Genomic DNA, 17,797 nt, shown 5'->3' with positions numbered 1-17,797 from the left:
AGGCATTGAAATTACCAACTATGAACTCTTTTAACAGAACCTTAATAATGAATAAAATGTAACACGATTTTAGTAATATTTTACTGATAAACATATCACAGTATTTATACAGGAATCTAATTTAGCATTAGTTAATAAAGATATCTTCTCTTACCAGTGGAAATCCTTCATTTTTCTTTGCATTTGAGAACCGCCCTGGGTCAAACCCAGCTGAATTTTACCAGATGGTACCGGAGATACATTCATACTTGTTAGTGGTTTAAATCTATTTCTGAGTTTGGCTGACTTTAAAAACAGATTAAGTTACTTGATTTCTCTATTAAATTCTTCATTTTGTAAGGTAAATGCTTTTCTTATTTCAACAGATCTCCATTTAATATTCAATGCAATGTATATAAGGTTATTCTTACTTACTTTGAGTAACTTAGCGGCCCTGCTTTTTATTCATTTCACTCAAGAAAGCATTTTAACTTATTTTTTCATTTGTTTATACCTTCTGTTCCTTAAAGCCACTGAATACAAACTAACTCTATATGCATGTTATTGAAATATGTTATGAGAGAATGCTTTTTTGCTACTTCATAGAAATGTAAGAGGAAACAATGGGCTGATGAATTTCAAATCAATTGTATACCAGTGGAATAGCCTGGAATATATAATCTCAACAATATTTAGATACAAATCTAAGCTTAATCAAGGGAAATTGATGCCTTTAATAGTATTCATCAAGCTGTATATCTCTACTTCAGAACACATCAGAAAAAATATCGCTAATTATTACTAGGTATTAATAAAATTATTACTAGATAATAATCTTCAATTTCATATGCAAATTGACTTTTAATAGCTTTCTCATAATTTGAAATTCATGAATTGATATTCAGCAGGGTAAGAGCTGGTCAAGTACTGCAGTATGTACAAATTTCCATTTAATTTTGGAATGACTACTTGATTTAGCCTCTTTTTCTTTATACTTACTGTTCATGAACATTCAGGTAAATGTGGTTCTCTGAAAAGGAATGTCGGGAAATTGCTGTCAGCTTTCCTTTTTTAATAATGTTCTGCTCAGTTGCAGGAGGGCTCTCAGACCAGACTGGAGTCCCAGATACAGGGACAAGAAATGCTTTTTAGATGACACTGAGAAAAAAAAAAGAAAAAGAAAAAAAATTACAGAAAGATAATGTCAAAATTGACTGCCAAATGTTTTATTCCATTTTTTCTGTATCCTTACATGATTGCCTTAGTAAATTTTCCACTTAAAAGATTTAGAATATTTATGCTCAAAGAAAAGTACCTGTAGTTTAAAATCTATTTACTGCTTTCCTTTATTTCTTACTAAATAACTACAAAATTATGACAGAAGCCCAATCATATGGTAGAAATTCAGATATACAACATGAATAATTCATAAGCAACTTACTGTGTAGGAATCACAGACAAGCCTGGAAAAGAAAAAACGATTTCAGCTCTGTTCTCCAATATTAATGTTAATCAATGAAGTGCCTGATTCCAGTCACTTAGAAAATTTGACTGGGCAACTGTATAGGCCTTATCTTTACTATTAGTTACATGCACTTATGAAAAAGTGTTTTTCCAAAGCACTTGGCAAGTATTCACAACAGCTCATTGCCAGATCGTAAGATTACTTTATGAATGACTCACAAACTGTAAAAAGATTCAAATAATAAATAATTGACCAGCTCATCATAAGATTTTAGTCAAATTACAGTCTTCTCAGAAACTGAGCTCATTTCATAAAAATCCATAAAACCAGATTCTTTTACCTGCCAGTAAAAAGTAAATCAACCCTCTTTTCTTTCTTATATTGCCTATACCTATGCTGAGCTGTGACAAAACAAGCAGAGTTTTTATTCAGCCCGTATTAACCATTTTAACATTTACTCCCATGTTCAAATTTTGCCTTGAATATATAAGAGATCATATGCATTTTTAAAAAAAATCTGCTAAATTCTCAGCTACTTTAAATCAACCTTTTTCTTAAATAATTTTAGCATTCTGGTGAATTGGAAGAGTACAGCATATTACATAGTAAATACTGATAACTATTCTATTATCCCTAAATATGAAACATACTCCACTTTTTAAGTTGTATTCTTACAAGTCTACTGTTTTACTCTGTAGTTACAACTGTTTCATAAATGGGATAAATTCTCTTTCCAAAGTAAATATAAGATATATAAATCACTTGTACCAACATAGGGTACAAATGGTCCATAGTTTGTGCATGCTTTGAGCACAGAAGTTAATTTTGACATATTAAAGGTATTTTAAATATCTGCTAATAAACTGAATTCTGAGAAATGTTAATAGGTTCTATAGTGAACCTCAAAAACAACTCCACCCAGATACTGGAAGGAAAGTAAAGAATTGCTTTAATTTGATTTAAATTTCTGTTTTAGGGTTTATATTCTCATCTCAATTAGTGTACGTTCTAAGCAGAGGTATCTGCTATCTGAGATTTGAATATACCCATTGCTTTTTGTTTAGCTTTTTAGTACTTGCAATATAATGCTTTTGCGTGACTTCTGAATTGGTATGCTACCTGTAAATGTAGAATACTAAGTATACATTGCTTTGCTGAGTTAGAGAAATAAGTGACAATAAAGCATGCATCTGTGTCTAATTTCACAAATAAAGCATGTCATGCCGTGCTTGATTTTTTTATTAGAGAAATAGTAGAAGGCAGCAAACAATCTGAAATATACACTTGCACTTTCAGTTTTGCATGCCTTATGCATATTTCTGGCTGATGGCTTTAAACATTTACTGTATTTCAAATTTCCAGTCCAATTTCATGACTTGAAAAACTAAATTAGAGTATTTGATGTCCTCTAAAATTCAAAAGCTATTCCTCAGATTCCTTTACCAGGAAAGCGATAATGAGTATTCCAAACTTCATTAGTAGGAAATATTCATATGATTGAATTATAAAACATGACATCAAGTGTCTGTCATTACAGATTCACAACTAATAACAGGCTATATATTTCTATTTCATATAGGATAACCTTTCTTCAGCTTGGATGGGGTGGACCACTAGTTCCTCCCCTTATCTGTATTATGGGTACAGTATTTCCCCCTTTTCTACCCTTAATGATTGCAGTGTGACTAATCACTACATACTAATCACTACATTGTCTATTTAGTGTCAGAAGGAGAGACAGTCTCATCTGAGAATCCCAGTAGCAGCAAAACTAGTTTATATATATTCACCCTGTACTCACTTCTTAATTGCTTTAAATACTTGGAAGTTATCCTTTGGTGTTACAGAAATAACATGAAAACATCGCTCAGCTATTTTTAGATGCTTTTTTAACTGAGATAAAAAATTGGCTTTGTTTTAAAATTTGAATCTGCCTTTTACATTGTTTTGGAAAGAGCTGCGCTTTACTCTGTTACTCAGTTTGTAGCTACATACATTAAGAAATATCCCATAGATAGTTTTTGAACATTACCTGTAATACATTAAGCACATACCAAAATGATATGATCTGAATACTCACAACTACAGATATTTATATAATTCCAATATAAAATTTTGCATAATTTTTATACCCCTATATATCACATTAAATAAATCACTCCAAGTGTATATAGATAGCACAAGATATTGTGTAAGAAACATAATCTTTTCTTGGAATCTGAATTCAGTCTTCTTTGGCTTGTGTTGGAAGCTAGTTGTTATGTCTCCTGAAAAACAACTAAAAAATTTACAAACTTTTGTAAATGTAAGAAGATGTAAGAAGACTTTCCATATAGATGTTCATAAATAATACAGGAAATATTTTAGTATTGTGAGATTTTTCTTAGACTGTAATTCTATAATTAGAAGAGAACTTTTTAAGGAATTTCTTACATAATTGAAACTGATTATTTTTGTTCTGATTTGTTTTCTTGAAGAAAATCCTTATTTTTAGGATCAAAAGTTGATGACATTTGAATGAGATACATACTATATTTTACACTGTAATTAAAATTGTTAAAGAATACATAAAGGTCAATAACATCTCATTTGTGCAACGGGAAGGACAACAAAACTTTTTTTTCACTGCATCTGGTGAAATTCAAAGATATTGTTCCACATTAAGCAATTATTCTATTTTCATGCTTGTTTGCATTTAGTATATTTACCAGGTCTTCTCAAACAAATGCAGCCATGTAATCTATTGCTTGGCAGATAATTATTGTATTTCATCATAAAGTACGTTAAATAATGTCTTTTTTTCTATGTTGTCTTCAAAATATTTTGTCGTATACTTGATTTCTGATAAGGAACAGAATGAAAGCAGCCCTGGAAACTACAGTATTTTGTTAATTCAACTGTTTAGCTTACTTTTAATAGGCTATTATGTGACTAAGAAATGCTTCTGTTCCTACCTTGACAAAGTTAATTTTTTTAAAAGGTAGAAGTGCAGAATCATTGAGGTTTCAAGGGACCTTTTGAGACCATCTAGTTGAACCTCCCTAATAGTTCTATCCTTCAAAGATGCAAACTCCTACTCAATAACACGAAATTTTTCCAGCACAAAGTGTTATAAAAATAGTTTGTGTGTTAAGTGAGAAAGTAGTTTGGAGGTAAAATTCACTAACAAAAAGCATTCTTCAGTCAGCTGCACTTATACAGTAACAATTAAGGAAAAGTAGGAAAGACTGCAATTGGCTTGTTAAGGGAGTGATTTCTCTTTTCCTCTGAGATCTTTCACTCTTGCTTCAACTTTATTTGTTCATTACTGTTAAGATTAAGGTTTAGTTGTACCTCCTTCTCAGATGTCTCTGATTCTTTCCATCTGCCTGTCTTTTCTTTGCATATGCTCACTTAAATCCAAATTTTTCTTTACACTTGCCACTTTAAATGATAGTTTTCTAGTAATCTTCACCATGAATTTCCAATGCAGTATTCATTTTACTCAAAAATCAACAATGTTGTAAAAAATATTGCCACAAATAGGCACATTTTTTTGATTGTTTCACATGAGGTTCTTCTCATGCCAGTTCTAACACTGACAAAATGCATTCATTTCTTTTATGAGACAAACTTTTGTGCTTTTTTTTCTTGATTTAAATAATATTCTTGTCTCATCATAATCTAATTTTACATACTTTTACTGTTATATAGTGATCCTGAATTAAGAGTAAGCATTAGTTTGCTAGAAGAAGACTGCAGTTGTATTTTTTCCCTTGCTTCTATAATTTCTAAATATTTTCCTAAATTTTACTTAATTCTGGGCTTACATAATTGTAGGTCATGTATTTAAAAGTATATGGCATTAAGGCAAACTGTGTACAATAGGTGTTCTTTCACTATGCGCTTCCTAAAGGCAGATGCCACAAGATACCACTAATTTTGGTTGGAGGATAGAAAACAAAGCCAGGCATCTTCTCAGATGTGCAAAGTTATAATGAGAGGCAATGGACACAAGCTGGGTTATGGGAAATTCCTATTTGTTATAATAGGGTTTGGGGAAGTTTGTATTGTTTCTTTTTGAAGGTTTTTTTGAGGAGGTTATTTGATTCTGATTTGAGGTTTGAGTTTTTTTGTTGGGTTGTGGTTTTTTTTACGGTGAGGTAAATACTGGAATAGTAGAACATAATTAGTGGATTACAGCTCACAACATTCACAGAAATATGATGTACCACCCTTTGTGGGACAAAGTTCTGAGACTTTTTCATAGGAAGCCCATTAAGATAAAATAGAAGTAAATAATTTAAAATTAAAAGGTTTGAATACCTTGAGTGATTGTACATTTTTTGATTCACCGTAGTTCCTCCCTAGAACCATTATTTGGATCATGTCAAGTAGGTTGCACTTTCTCTCACATAAATATTTAATTCTCATCCTCTCTTGTCTCTAAAGCCAGTTCATAGCTCATCATCAAGCATATGCAGCATGCTGCTTCCCAGTGTACCCATTCCAAGCTACAGAATGAGAAAATATGTAGTTTGAGGCGTCTTATTAGGAAGTAAAAAAATCATTGCAATCTCTCTCTCTTCTTCCTCTTCCTTTCTCCCTTCCCAACTCTGTCCTCATCATGTGATAAATTTTCTTTATTACCTTTGAATAAAAGTTCCCATCTACATTACTGCTGTGGCAATGTACATATACTTTATCCCTTCAACACAGACCTTCCAATCCTTATGTATCCATGTCATCCCTCTTCCACCAAACTCCATGGAGACACTCAGATGAGAGAGGGTATCTTGTGTGGGAATGTTTTTCCTGTACTGCATCATCCTGGGCACCTCCAAACCTCACATAAAGCAACTGTGGCAAAGATCACGAAGCCTCCACTGAGGATAAGTCTTAATCCTCTGCCCTGAGCAGCATTTGAATTCTGTTTGCTGGCCCACAGGTCATTTCCAACTGCTAATTTAAGCTCCATACCCATTTCATCTGATCCCACTGACTTTTTGCCTTGTTAAACTTGTAGAACTGGCTTCTTTAACTTCAGAGAAAGGCATTTTTTGTAGTTTTGTAGTGCCCAGGAGAACAGGAAGCCATTATTACATCATTTTTGTTATTATTTGGTCACAACAAAGGGACTGTCCCAACCACTTTTGTCACACTGAGCCCCTGCCACCTTGGGAAATTATAAAACAGTATAAATTCAGATGAAATCCCTGTTTTGTCATTCAGGTGCCAGTCCCTTCAAATTTATAACTGTTAAAAATATTTTAGGATGAAAAGGCATTATCGAATGTTTGATTTTTAGATGGGAGAGGTTGGGTTTTAAAAGGGAAAAAAATGGCGGTTTGTTCATGCAGGTGTATACTTATGTATAAACCATCATAGTTGGAGTAAATTATCAGCAGATATCTTGACTTGATTTTAACAGCTATAATTCAGTGTTTCACAAGTTCAAACCCATCTCCTACACAGTTAAAAAACCTCTGCTTGTGAGAAAGAATTAGGCCTCTTTTATTACAGATTGTTTACACTTTTGTGTATATGAAATACTGCTTTATTCTAGAAGAGACATGATTTCACACAATATTTTTTTTTTCCCCACTAGATATCAACTGAGATGAATAATAGCCTAGGGCACGTTTGTCTTTGTAGGTATCAGGTGTTGCTTTTCACTTGCACTTGATGCAGTTCCACCTACCTGAAGGTATAAGGAGGTGAACATGCAGAATCAGCTTGGGCTTTTGCAGCTTGATCACCAGAGTCAGCCTGACCAACAGCATCCCAGCTTTGAGGAAATGCATAGGTAATTTAAACAAAGAAGCAAGCAACTCTGTAAACATCTTTTTCCAGTTATTGGCACTATGTTCTGTATCAAGGAATAACAGGAAATAGGAGCAACAGAACAACCCCTTTTAAAATAAAAAAAAAATACGTTTAGAATCACACACATTTGATTTAGATTTGAAGAACAAGAAGTAAGAGCTGTAGCTGCCATCATTTTTTTACCCACTACAGACTCTTTTCTATGAGACTGACAAATTTTATTTGCTAAATTTTTCACTAAATTTTACTTAAGAAATGCTAATTGATCTCTTTTCTGCATTCAGTTCACTTTTCAATTGATTCTCACTTTTTTCTGCCCATTTGCTGTAACTTATGTGTATAAACTTATGTGTGTAGGTGTCGTGTGTGTATGTATGGGTGCTATCTTGGATATATATTACGCAAGCTAAAGGCCTGTCCTGATTATTCTGATATACCTCAGCTATTCCCAAATCAAACAACAAAAACCTAAGTGGGAAAAAAATGCTGCTTAAGCAATTGCCTCCAACTGTATATACTGAAGAAATTAAAGACTTCTTCCTAAGGTGGACTTTACAGTCAGCCGAACATCTGACCAGCATGTGAAAATGCAGTTTTACGTTTTAAATATGATAGGGCAAAGACTCAGCACTGGTAACAAAACAAAACAAACCCCCAAAAAAACCAACCAAAAAACCAAACCAACAAACCCAAGAAAACAGAAACAAAACAGAAACAAAAACGACTTCTAAAAGTTTTAATTTTCTTTTCTTCTTTTCTTAAAAAACCTTCCAGGGGGACTGGATAGCTCAAGGGGTTGGTAATAGGATACAGAGCCTTTCATCTCTAGGTCACCAGTTCGCATCCAGGCCAGGTCAGTAGTGACCAAAAATTGTTACCATTTGATGGATTTTCAGTGACCTATATGAAATAAGTTGTTGGAACCACTGTTGGAACAGTTGCTGGAAGCTGTTCACTTTTTATTCAATAAAATGTGGCTGACCTTTTGGCAGTCTCAGAAGGGCGGCTGCATTACCTGATCATCTAAAGATGCGAGATACACTGATGGCATTTTGTAGAAATCTTTCTTTCTAAGACTATTATCAATTCATAATTGTTGTAACAATTACTGCAGCTGTTAGTATTCTGCTGCCTCTTCTGGATCTGTGCTGTAGCCCAGTGGATCTCAGGGCTGTTACAAAGGTAACCGCTGCAGGCACTTAATTCATACAAAGCCATTCTTCCTGTGAGCACAGGTAACTTTAATGTATTTAAGTTGCAGGACTAAATCCCTATCTTTCTTCCTTGACATCTCTATTTTCAGGTTTCTCACTAAGATTTAAAAAAGGAATTCCATTAGTGTAACACATCCAGAACATGTTTATAGGTGAAGAAAAAAAGGAAAAAAAAATAGGAAAACATAAGACAAGCTCTAGCTGGCCTAGAATTTCAAAGCTGCCATAGCATAATACAGTGTCATAGATCAGGTCAGACTTGGAATAAATTCCAGAATCATTGCATTCCTAATTTGATGTTGTTCTCAGTTCCATCAAGCTAAGTAGCAACAGATTTCTTCTCCCAACAGGATAGTAAAAAAAACATTTCCCTCGCTCCTTTGAAAATGGTTTCTTATGTTCAGAATATTACTGGGACCTCATTAGTCTTTTTAAATACTTCTTTAAATGGCTAGCTTATGCATACATCACCTAGATACTTCAATTTTTTTATAAGAGAAATCTCAAGAAGCAAGCATGCTTCCTATAAAGTTATCATCAAAACCAGAAGCTGCCAAGAAAGGTTAGATTCTAAAAAACTCAGTTTATAAAAATTAACGGTAATTCTCAGTTACAGAAGAGTCCCATTTCTACTCTCTGGCAATGAAGGAGCCCCTTAAAATGAGAAGAAAATATGCCCTGAAAATAACATTTCTACCCAAGATCTCTAAACAGGTCCCAGTTCCTGGAAATAACATTTGGGAGGAGGAGGTTGCTGAGTGATGCGTAACACAACCACAATACTCTGCTTCCAAAGGCCTTCAGGAGGCTGTGAAATGCAGGTAGTAAGATTGAGCAGTTCTGAGATTGCTCAGAATTATGTTAGTAGTGGGAAGATCCCTCTATGCAGAAATCAGGGGACAAAAATGAACTAAAATGCCTTCATACACCCCAAGTATCCATGCCAATCCTTGCCTGTCTTACTGCAGAAATTGGATTCCTGTGAATCAGAGTATTTTGGTTTACCTTCCTACAAAGTCCTAAAAGTTTTAAAGAGAAAAAAAGTAACATTTAAAATAAAATGTAACTTGTAAAATGAGATCTGGTATTGGATACTTAAGGAGAAATGATTGCTCAAATATTAGCCAAAAAAAAAAATCGCAAAATCTTTGATAGCTCTGACAGACACATGTGATTAATTACCGTATATATCAGAAAAAAATACAGTTTTTATCTACATAAGTAATTATTGGGGGCTTAGAAGGGAAGTGGTCAAAAGTAATGTAAAATGCAAACTCACACACCCTAACTACATCCTTGATATATGTCCTTCTTTAGATAAATGAAGGGTATTACTGATTAAAACTGAATACATGGAACAATAAGACTGGAGCTTGAAATAAATTATGTTGATTCAAATAGACACATACTGCAAAACTGTCTTGCTTTTCTATACAAAGAAATTAATCTTTGTTATAATCTTGCATGGAATGATAAGGCAATAAAGATATGTATTTAATTCCTGCATAATCCTTTAATGTAGAGCTTAGTTTCTAGATTCATGGCATTTAAGTTTTCAGCTTAAATTTCAAAGCTATGTTGATCAAATCTACAGGTTCCCATTTTTCTTTAAGCATTTTTAAACTATAATTTGATGCATTTTCAGATTTTATTATGTCTGTATTTATATTTAACATGTTTGTGGTGTTTTACATAGAACAAATCAGTGTCAGGCTTCATCTTATTACCACCAGGTCTTCTCTTTTATTTTTCTTTTAATTATTTTATTTTTTCTCACTTATTTTCCTTTCATTACATGTACTAATGTTACGTATTTAAAAGAACAGTGCGATACTACACGTATTAATGTACTGTTTTAAATTTTATATCATTAGTCTCTGAATGAGTATTTATTAAGCATTGGTAAAACAGTATACAAAACTGTTGCTGTAAATATTCTTTCTTACACTCTTTTCTTTTTCCCCCTGTATTTGTGTATTAGGTGGTTGTGAATGCCCTTTTAGGAGCAATTCCATCCATCATGAACGTGCTTCTCGTTTGTCTTATATTCTGGCTAATTTTCAGCATCATGGGAGTAAATCTGTTTGCTGGGAAGTTCTACTACTGTGTTAACACCACAACTGATGAAAGGTTTGAAGTCGACCAAATCAACAATTTTAGTCAGTGCGAGGAACTCATAAAAAACAATCAAAGTGCCCGGTGGAAAAACGTGAAAGTAAACTTTGATAATGTAGGATTTGGGTATCTTTCTTTACTTCAAGTAGTAAGTGATCACTCTTTATATACCTCTTTCTGTTTATATGTAATAGTGAAAAGCGATTCTAATGACAAAGACAGAAAATATTTGCTTGATGATTTATATCTGTGACTTGGTGATGCCACTGCCCTGATAACTCCTTTCGTAGTAAACAGCAAGTAGAGCCTACTAAGATGAATAAAGAATTTTTAGGACATCTGACAGAACAAGGGTTATTTTTCATATTTATAGCTCCCTTCATCCTCCAGCCCCTTCTAACTTTTAAATTTCTGGAAGTACCTAGGAATGGCATTCAGCTATCTGAATATTTTAAGTTTTACTGTTGCTGAAAACCAAAATTGGCATTGGTGTGATTAAGTCACAGAGAAGAATTCCAGGTAGGAAATCATATCTCAGTGATGTGGCTGCCACCAGTGCTGACTTATGTGATCTAGGTATTTTCTCATTCAGAAGAGAAATAAAATAAAAATATCATTAGGTACTCTGTGAAATATTTTCCCTGCTATTTCTGTGCATAAGCATCTAGTGGAGTTTATTTAGCAAAAACTGAGGGAAGAAAAGAAGGAAAAAAAATATATGCTGTAAAATACTATAGGGTTATGCCTTCACAATCAAAAAGTGTATTCTCACAACTCTCTATCTTTGTATTTTGGAGTAACTAATAATCTGACCCAGCTTTAATTGAGAAAATGCTGGACTTTAACTTTTGTTGTGTGTCTTCAGCAACCTCTATGGTTTTTTGAGGTTACTGTCTAATTCTGCAGAAGCTTAGTTTTCATTTTTATAGGTTATAAATAAGTTTCTAGCTTTTACATTGGCATAAGAAATCTCAATAATACAAATCAGCAACATGTTACAGTGGTATCAACATTGTTCTGCACAGGGTCTAAAACTAGTTCTAAGCTCTGTGATCTGCCTCTCGCAGCTCATACAGCATCTCAACTGTGTGACTGGTAACCCTGACAATTTAAGTTTCACTGTGCTTTATTATATACTTTACTGTCACACCAAGAAATAGCAGAGAGGGACTACCAGCACTAAAGAAATAAACTACTGAATACATTTTGATTTTGGTAAAAAAAGATGGATTATAATAGGAAGACTTTAAATATTTATTTTCTTTGTGTTATTTTTTATATCCACTGGCCTAGAATCCCCTTTGGGAGTCAGGGAGAAATAATGCTATATTACTCATGTTGAGCAGAAACAAGACATCAGTGAAACCCTTTGCAGGTGGTTTGCAATTATTCCTTCAGTAGTGGGACAGGGATAATACCAGCTACATTTTTACCTGCCTCTATGGCCACAGTCACCACCCCTTACCTAATTGCAGTCATATATGTTTCAGTGTCCCACCTATGCACAGCTTATTCCATCTTCTCTTCATTGAAAAGCAGCAAAGATTTCTTACATGAAGTCTTAGATTCTTAAATTATTGGATTGTTCTAGCAGGCAAATTGGGAGAAATTTGCCAGCTGTTCCCATGTTTCCAAAGGAAAAATTTATCTAGACCACCACAGGGGGGGCTATCTCTCATAGGAGGACACGCCAGCTGTTTTTGTGGTATCTACAATACAGAGAGTTTGCACCAATATCAAAGGCTTGCCTAATGGATGGATTTTAATTTGTGTGTGTGAGTAGAATGTCAGTGACAACACTACTTATTTTTTCTGTATTATTAAAATGCTTGTAAAAGCATGAGGAGATTTTTTTGTATAACATACCAGAAAAAAAAAAGGGGGGGCACTTCATCTGTCATTGCACAAACCAGACCCTTCTCTCTGGGTCTTTATAGGGTTTGGTAAGTAAGACACTAGTAGTGATTTTGCAGTTATGGAACTATAAAAGCTCTAGGGAAAAGGAAGGAAAATACCAGCTTGGTTTTCAGTTAATGCTTTAAAATGCACAGAATCAATGGGGTTTATTGTCACGTTCATGAACACAAGAAAGGCTACAATTCATAAATGTTTGAGATTCTTACATTATCTTCTCAAAGAAGATATTTATAAGTGTGATTTTCTATTTGATATATAAAATAATTTGGATGAGAATCTAGAAAGCCATCATGTTCAGAAGAAATATGAGAAGTGAATAGGTATGTCAGAACCCTAGATTTCCCTACCCATCCTTCCCAGCTTCTAGGAACAGTAAAGAGTAAATACTAAGGTATTGCTCAATTATAGGTATCCATTACGATGTCAGTTTGAAAAATAAAGCTATGGGGACGAGTATTTGGCCCAAATAAGGTATTAAGCCTGAAAAATCTGATTGAAAAATCATGGCTGCCAGTGAATGTGCTTTCTGTACTCCCAATGTGAACATTAGGAGCCTTTTTTCTAATATCTTAATGATTAGTTTAAAAGTCTACTGAAGTAATTTGGTTCTCCAATTTAACAACCTCAAGCACAGACTTTTGTTTAGGTTGTAATGGACCTGCAAAAATAACTCAACAGAGGTAAATGTCATTTTTCTGATGACAAACTCAGTGATAAGTATCAATGCGTGAATTACTGATACAAGGTCCCTTTTTCAGGAAGCTGGAAACAAACTACCAAAACCTGCCTCTTGCAATCTTGTATTATTTCCATTCTGTCTTCTAACTCATGCCCTTTGAGTCTGTCAAAGAATATTGTAAATCCCGTCAGCTTTTCTGGGTTATAGGTAATACAACATAAATCTTTATTAGCTGCACCACTAAGGTTTTCTATCTGGTGTGAATACTGCTGGAAGTAGAGCTATTTTCGTGACAAAAAATATTACAGACAAAAATAAGCCAAAAGAACCCTGGCACTGAGAATTGTATTATTCTGGGAAAGACACAAATTATTCTTGTTAACAATTTTTGTTATGGATCATGAAAAGCCTTTTATAGTAGTATATGAGTCTGTTCATTGCAGAAAAAAAAACCACCGAAATACTCTTTTTTTTAAGAGTAATATAGAAAAGAAACAGACATTTCACACAGAAATACTCAAGAGAAGTGGGGTAATTTCAGAAAGAAACATTCTAAGCTCAAAAAAAAAAAAAAGGATTGGAAATGTGTGGCAGTGGCTCTTTAATGAAAACCCTATAACAAGCTGTTTCTTGAGTTTACTTGGCAGTGATAGTGAATGAATTTCTGGAATGAGGGACTTACAAAAAAGAACAAACTAATTTTTGGTTTGCGTATTGTATTTTTTTCTTTTGGGGCAGGAGTGTGTGTAGAAAATCTTCAGTATTGATAACAATGCTATAATTCTTTCTGCCCCAAGATATAGGCTATCAATATGTGCAACTGATACAATCAAGTTTGACTCTGTTAATCACAGGCTCTGTTAATCAGAGACTATTTTCCAAAGTTCTTAAATAATTTGGAGTGCAAATATTCCTGCCATCAGTCATAAGTACACATTCTCTCTGTAAGGATTTTTTGCTTCTATGACGCAGCGTAGCTTATGTTGGTCAGTGTGGATCTGCAGACTTTTTCATTTCTTGGTCTGAACTTGCTTGAGTATTTCTCTGTCCCTAAAGAAAAGCATCAAAGCAGAGACAGATCTGCTGGAGAAACTCCTTTCACAATTTTCATGCATCGATGAGGAAGAGGAAGAGGTCAGTGTACACAAAGAGATGTGGCATCTGCCCTGATAATTCTATGGCCTTATGCCTATTTAACTTCAACCTAGTGTTTGGATTCTTTGGTAAGTAAATCTCCTAAAGGCCTGCTTTTATCCTGCTGGTAAGCTTATATCCTGCTTACAAGGATAAAATGTGGCAAACCAGTGGGTCTCAAAGCACAACATTACAATATTCGGCTGTTACTGATACAAACTAAAAAACATGTCTCGTGAATTGTAGGGTAAAATCAGAATCTGAATTAGGGCTATAAGACTGGGACAGCTTCAAAGTTCCAGCAGGTTAGTATTTTAAAAGCAAAATGCTATTGTATGTCCAAAAGTTAATGTGAATCTTCCTGGTCATTATTTCTGGTAAAGAAGTGGTGAAGCTTCAGATTACTTATAACTTCATCAAAATTCTTCATCAGGAAAAAAGTCTACATACTTCTAACAATAGTAAAGCAGATTGGGGATTTTTGTTTTGATTGTTCTTCTAACTACATTTGAATCTGGATTTGAATATCTGTTTTTCAAAATTCCTTGAGGGGGAAAAAAAACCCAACATTTGGAACAGATGCTGATTTCAGTTACACTGCTGTAATCTTTGAAATCAACGAATTGCTCCTTATTTAGTGTCACCAAAGATATACAATGTATTTTTATTTTTGAAAATACAAAAAGAAACTAAGTATTTGATGTCTTAGTTATATTTGTGTTATATTCCATTCAGTGTGCACATATGCCCAAATAATACCTTATGTCTGTTAAAGAAAATGTGTTGCAAATAAATTTGAGCCTAACAATAAGCTAGCCTAAGCTTCTACTGAATGCAGAAGAAATAATATTCTTTCACTATGCAGATGCCTTGACACTGAAACTCCAGATCTATTATTTGCTGTTGTTCAGAACGTATTCAAAAATTACAAATTCTCTCACTAAACTGACACTTCTGCTTTTGCAATTAAGTATCCATTTTTTCACAGCTAAATTCTCAACTAGTATAAATGTTTTTGCGTAATGACGATTATATTCACTGATTCCTACTGATTTTCAGGAGGGGTTTAGACTAAAACAACATGATGAAGCAGAATGTTTTATTATTAAAATAACTTAATTTTTTCCTATCACTAACTGAAAGGTATTTTCATTATAATGGAGGACTTTACTGATGATTGTGAAGCTTAGCATTTTAAAATTAGTTTCTTTTTTTTCTATACATTCTAGTTAGTCTAGTCTACACCAACAAATTTACAAAAAAAACAATAATTCTACTTTGCCTGGAGGATGATATGCAAAGATCATAATGTGTCTGAATCTGAGGCAACAGCACACACTTTGCAGAAGAGCCACCCTGTCACCTGCATCATCTTTCTGATGTAAAAGTAGGCAGGTTATTTACATTTATTGTTTCAGGTTGAAGTGCTGATTTCATCCTAAGGTACAAAATTCTAAAGAATACAAATAATGTACCAAGAGAGAAACAGAAGTAGTGCCTGTAAGACATGAAGTAATGATTCTGCCCTATTTAGCCCCTGTAAGACCTCAGCTGAAATACTGAGTCCAGTTTTGGTTACATTTCAAGAGATGAACTAGTGGAGAGAGCTCAGAGGAAAATAAGGAGAATTATCAGAGTTCTGGAAAACAAGATCTACATGAAAGATTGAAGGAACAGCAGTCACATCCTAAAGAAGACAGGCAGCAACAATCAGTTTGCAAATGAGTAAAAGGTGCTGCACAGAGGATGATTAGTACTCTGTTCTCCAGATATGTAATGATTATGACAAGTGGCAGTCTTAAGTGTCAACAGAAGGATTTTGATATTAGGAAACAAGACTAGTGCTGGAATAAATATGTTTTATGAGGCTGTGGAGTGTCCATCATTGAAAGTCTAATGGGAATTACATAAATAAAGCTGATCTTACCTCTCCTAATCCATTGCAGTCCAAATATTCCACAAGGACTTAAAATTCTTCAGCTGAGACTTCTACTTGTTTCAGATTTATTACTGATTTATTGGTCCTCTGATACTACACTTTGATTTCATTGTATTAACTGTAAGTTGCCTGAACATATTTTCTGGGTTGGCCTCAAGATGTGATCATGATCTTCTCGTATTTCACTGTTTCAGAAATATAAGGGACATTTTTTCCTTTTAAGAAAATAATTCCTTTTCATTTTAAGTTCACCAGCTGCTTTCTATGTGGCATAAGCCAAGCTTTCTTGAAACTTGCACTGGAAATGAAACCTCAAGATGACGGAGGAATAACTATGGATGAAGAGTGTTCTATTTCCAACTTATTTCTGCAACTGGTCTCCATGGCAAGGAATATGAAGGAACCAACGATCTGCAGCTTTGTTTTGCAAAAAAAATATAATAGGGAATTAAATAACAAAGAACCATCTTACATCGTTTTGTTTAGGGCACAACTGGATTACAGGCTGAGTGATTTCTACTTGGGGTTGTTGCCTTGTCAAAAGAGAACTAATTTCTACAACAGAGAAAATGACTTTCTGTTTTGAACACTCAGATGAAACAATCTACACCTCACTCTCAAATATAAAAAGTTACAGATTTTGGGCAGATGAAATAGCTATAAAAGTTCATTAAATGATGCTACCTATGAGGCATATTTAGTCTTTGATGCACATAAAACACATCTTCTTACCAGTGCATCTCAGAACACATCGGAGAGATCTAGCCTCTGTAAACCGCAATACATTTAAAGTGAAAATGGAGTTACTGTATCATGCAAAGTCTTTCAAAGTAGAGAAAAATCAGCATTCTGATTGATAGGAAAATAGCTTTTCTGAGCTGATCAAATTTTTGGTCCCCTTTGGTTGCCTCCTTAATGACTGATTTGAGAACGAAGAACTACACATCAGTCTTCATTGGTGGCAACTCACTTATATAAGGCTATTTCTCAGCTGTACATAGCCTTTGCAGTTGACAAGATCTGATGAACATTTACTCCCCTAAAATGGCACTACATTCTATCATTTGTGATGATTAATTAGAATTAAGTCAATTATCCTTACTGCTTAAAATGTTAATATGGAGACAAAATAGGGGGATATGCAGCAGTGCTTGAAGAAGGCTGAGAGATAAAGAGACAAAATGATCTAGAAATCTCATGTTATGCTAATTATTCCTCGTGCTGTACTCAGTTGCTGGAAATAATTAGATGAATTGTCTTCAAGCTCTATGCTTAAACAGGTGTGTACTATTTACAGGCCACATTTAAAGGCTGGATGGATATTATGTATGCAGCTATTGACTCAAGAGATGTAAGTACTGCAAATATTTTAAATTTACTTTTTTTCTTGAGGACTGTCTATTAACAATTGTGTCTTTATATATCTTCTGAAATCAATTAATATCCATATAATAGAACGAAACAAAATTAAATTAACTAATATGAGATTCTCCTGTAACAAATTGTAGAAAACTGAACACAAACTGCCAGATGCTGTCAGTAATCGATGG

The 17,797-nt window shown here is 33.9% G+C and overlaps 1 protein-coding gene across 7 annotated transcripts in view; it reads left to right on the top strand.

The window, feature by feature from the left end:
- The window catches only part of LOC130607073 (sodium channel protein type 1 subunit alpha), a 93,316-nt gene that overhangs the window by 69,273 nt on the left and 6,246 nt on the right, over positions 1–17,797 (top strand). For all 7 annotated transcript variants that reach the window (XM_057423856.1, XM_057423857.1, XM_057423858.1 and 4 more), the window contains 2 exons: positions 10,445–10,726; positions 17,545–17,598. In XM_057423856.1, the coding sequence (XP_057279839.1) occupies positions 10,445–10,726; positions 17,545–17,598 (336 nt within the window). The remainder of the gene's footprint in view (positions 1–10,444; positions 10,727–17,544; positions 17,599–17,797) is intronic.

The sequence above is a fragment of the Pezoporus wallicus genome, unplaced genomic scaffold, assembly GCF_028554395.1.
Source record: "Pezoporus wallicus isolate ANWC-B61680 ecotype Strahan unplaced genomic scaffold, APGP_CSIRO_Pwel_v1 contig_1181, whole genome shotgun sequence".
Lineage (NCBI taxonomy): Eukaryota > Metazoa > Chordata > Aves > Psittaciformes > Psittacidae > Pezoporus > Pezoporus wallicus.
The sequence above is the reverse complement of the archived record's forward strand: the minus strand, read 5'-3'. Positions and strand labels throughout refer to the sequence as shown.